The 2,500-nt window shown below is 30.6% G+C and overlaps 1 protein-coding gene across 1 annotated transcript in view; it reads right to left on the bottom strand.

The window, feature by feature from the left end:
- The window catches only part of LOC113822440 (uncharacterized), a 20,686-nt gene extending 18,797 nt beyond the window's left edge, over nucleotides 1-1,889 (bottom strand). Inside the window, exon 1 of the mRNA XM_070139860.1 lies at nucleotides 1,823-1,889. Coding sequence (XP_069995961.1) covers nucleotides 1,823-1,889 — 67 coding nt within the window. The remainder of the gene's footprint in view (nucleotides 1-1,822) is intronic.
- Nucleotides 1,890-2,500: the final 611 nt, after the last annotated feature.

Below are 2,500 nucleotides of genomic sequence, written 5' to 3'. Positions count from 1 at the left end.
TATTACTGTTTTTGTTGTTATCAACATTATCCTCATGATCTTTATTACTATTGTTCTTAGTAATGTAATTCATATTTTTTTTACTAATATTGTTATCACTTTTATCATTATTATCGTTGTTGTTATCATTATTATCAATGTTACTTGTTTATTATTATCTTTTATCATTATTATTATTATTATCATTATCATTATCATTATTATGATCATTACTATTATTATCATTATCATTATTATGATCATTACTATTATTATCATTATCATTGCTGTTACTGTTATCATCATCATCCTCGTTATCATTATGATCATTATCATTGTTGCTAATATTATTATGTATTATTTTCATTATCATTATTATTATTATTATTATCATTATTATTATTATTATTATATTTTTCATTGCTATTACTATTACTATAATTATTACTATTATCATTATTATTATTCATTTTTTATTATTATTATTATTATCATTAATATTGTTATTATTATTTTTATCATTATTATTATTATTATTATTATTATTATTATTATCATCATCATTATTATCTATTTTTTATTTTCTATCATTATTATTATTAATTATCATCATCATCATCATCATCATCATCATGACCATTAATCATTTCTCTTATTTTTAGTATTATCCAAATAAAGATTCAAGAATATACATAAAAGTTGTAAAAATGAATATTTTAGTCCGCCCTGTTCGTAAAACCCACCGACGTTTTCTCTCTGGCATCTGTTTGTGACAACCTGCGCTAACTCTTACGATCAAAATATTGTCTTTGAACTATCGTAAATATAAACTTTCTGAGGAGGCTGTTAATGAAAATTCAAAGGAATAGAATAACAGATATATATAGAATGATATATGTTTGTGTATAACTGTATATGTCAAATTCGAATCAATAGGTATTCATATATAATATTTTCAGTATATTTGTATAGTGTTCAAACACTGTATAACAGATCATTATCACTCACTCACTCACTCACTCACTCACTCATGCTCTCTCTCTCTCTCTCTCTCTCTCTCTCTCTCTCTCTCTCTCTCTCTCTCCTCTCTCTCTCTCTCTCTCTCTCTCTCTCTCTCTCTCTCTCTCTCTGTCTCTGTTCCCTGTCTCTCTCTCTCTCTCTCTCTCTCTCTCTCTCTCTCTCTCTCTCTCTCTCTCTCTCTCTCTCTCTCTCTCTCTCTCTCTCTCGTGATTATCATACATACGAGGAATATATTGTAGATTAAGTAGACGAGAAATTCAAACAAATTGTGGAGAAAAGAAATGGAATGACGAAATAAGAACAAGGACATCGTAAGCTTAATCTAATGAGTCCTAAATTGCAAATTACTGTTTGGCATTTCCTTCTTTTTTCTTTTTCTTGGCGATCCTCAGGGGATCATTTCATTGTATTTTTTTCAAATATTGACGATCGTTTTTCTGTGGTATTCAATAAAATTTGATATTTCTTTTGTTGGTTTAAAAAGGACTACAGTTTCATAGCAATAAATGATGGAATAACTATTTACCCAAAAGGCAGATTCATACTCCACAGTTTTACATTTACGTCCGTGCAGAAACAGATGACGTCACACCTATCCGTTCTGTGTGCGTCAGAAGAAAACCGGGGAATATCTCTCATCTGCATATACGGTATACGGACCGGTTCTTACGACTAAGTTAAGGCAGATATGATTCATAGCGAGAGCCTTGTTGCGAGATTTAGGAGTCCGAAAGACAAGAAAAATAAACATGGCATTGGAATATTTGGATATATAATGAATGATGAATTTGAAGCAGTTTTTTTGAAGATTCAACAAAATCACAGTCAGCTTGTAAACACTTGTTTGACGCTTCTAATAGTCTCAAACTGCTAAGACTATCCGTCGTCATCTTTGCCTTAGTTCAGATCCAAGGAGCAGCAAAAATGTCATTGTGTCACGTGCTCTTGTTTACATCCGGGCTCTGCGTCTCCCGAGTCGGATGCGGATCCTCACTCGTGACGTCATCAACGGACGTAAAAGATTGTTGCAAAACGGGCTATTGTGAACCTTTGCAACCTTCATTCGAAAAACGCTGATTATGAATTATTGTAATATATGTTCATTACGTCTTTATTCAAAATTGTTTAAATGGACGTTTTTATGGTTCTGTTGAGGGGAAAACGTGCAATTTCATGATTATAACAAAACACGTAATAAATTAATGTTCAACGGAGCAATGAATTTCTAATTCAAGTAACGTGAAGCAAGTTTTAAAGGAAGGTTTGCCGTGAGACAAAGACAGGCGTAATGTATTAATGGTGATAACACCAACAGTGATAATAAAGTAATAATGATAATGATGATACTATTGATTATAACAACAACAATGACGACTGCAGTATCAACAATGGTGAATAAAAATGATAATAAAAACATTGATATAAACAGGAAAAAAAAAGAATATTGAAAAAGTCGCATCAAAAACACATTATTCATTACAATGCATATATGTGTCCATGA

This window comes from Penaeus vannamei, chromosome 26 (genome assembly GCF_042767895.1).
Source record: "Penaeus vannamei isolate JL-2024 chromosome 26, ASM4276789v1, whole genome shotgun sequence".
Lineage (NCBI taxonomy): Eukaryota > Metazoa > Arthropoda > Malacostraca > Decapoda > Penaeidae > Penaeus > Penaeus vannamei.
This window is presented reverse-complemented; position numbering and strand designations above follow the sequence as displayed.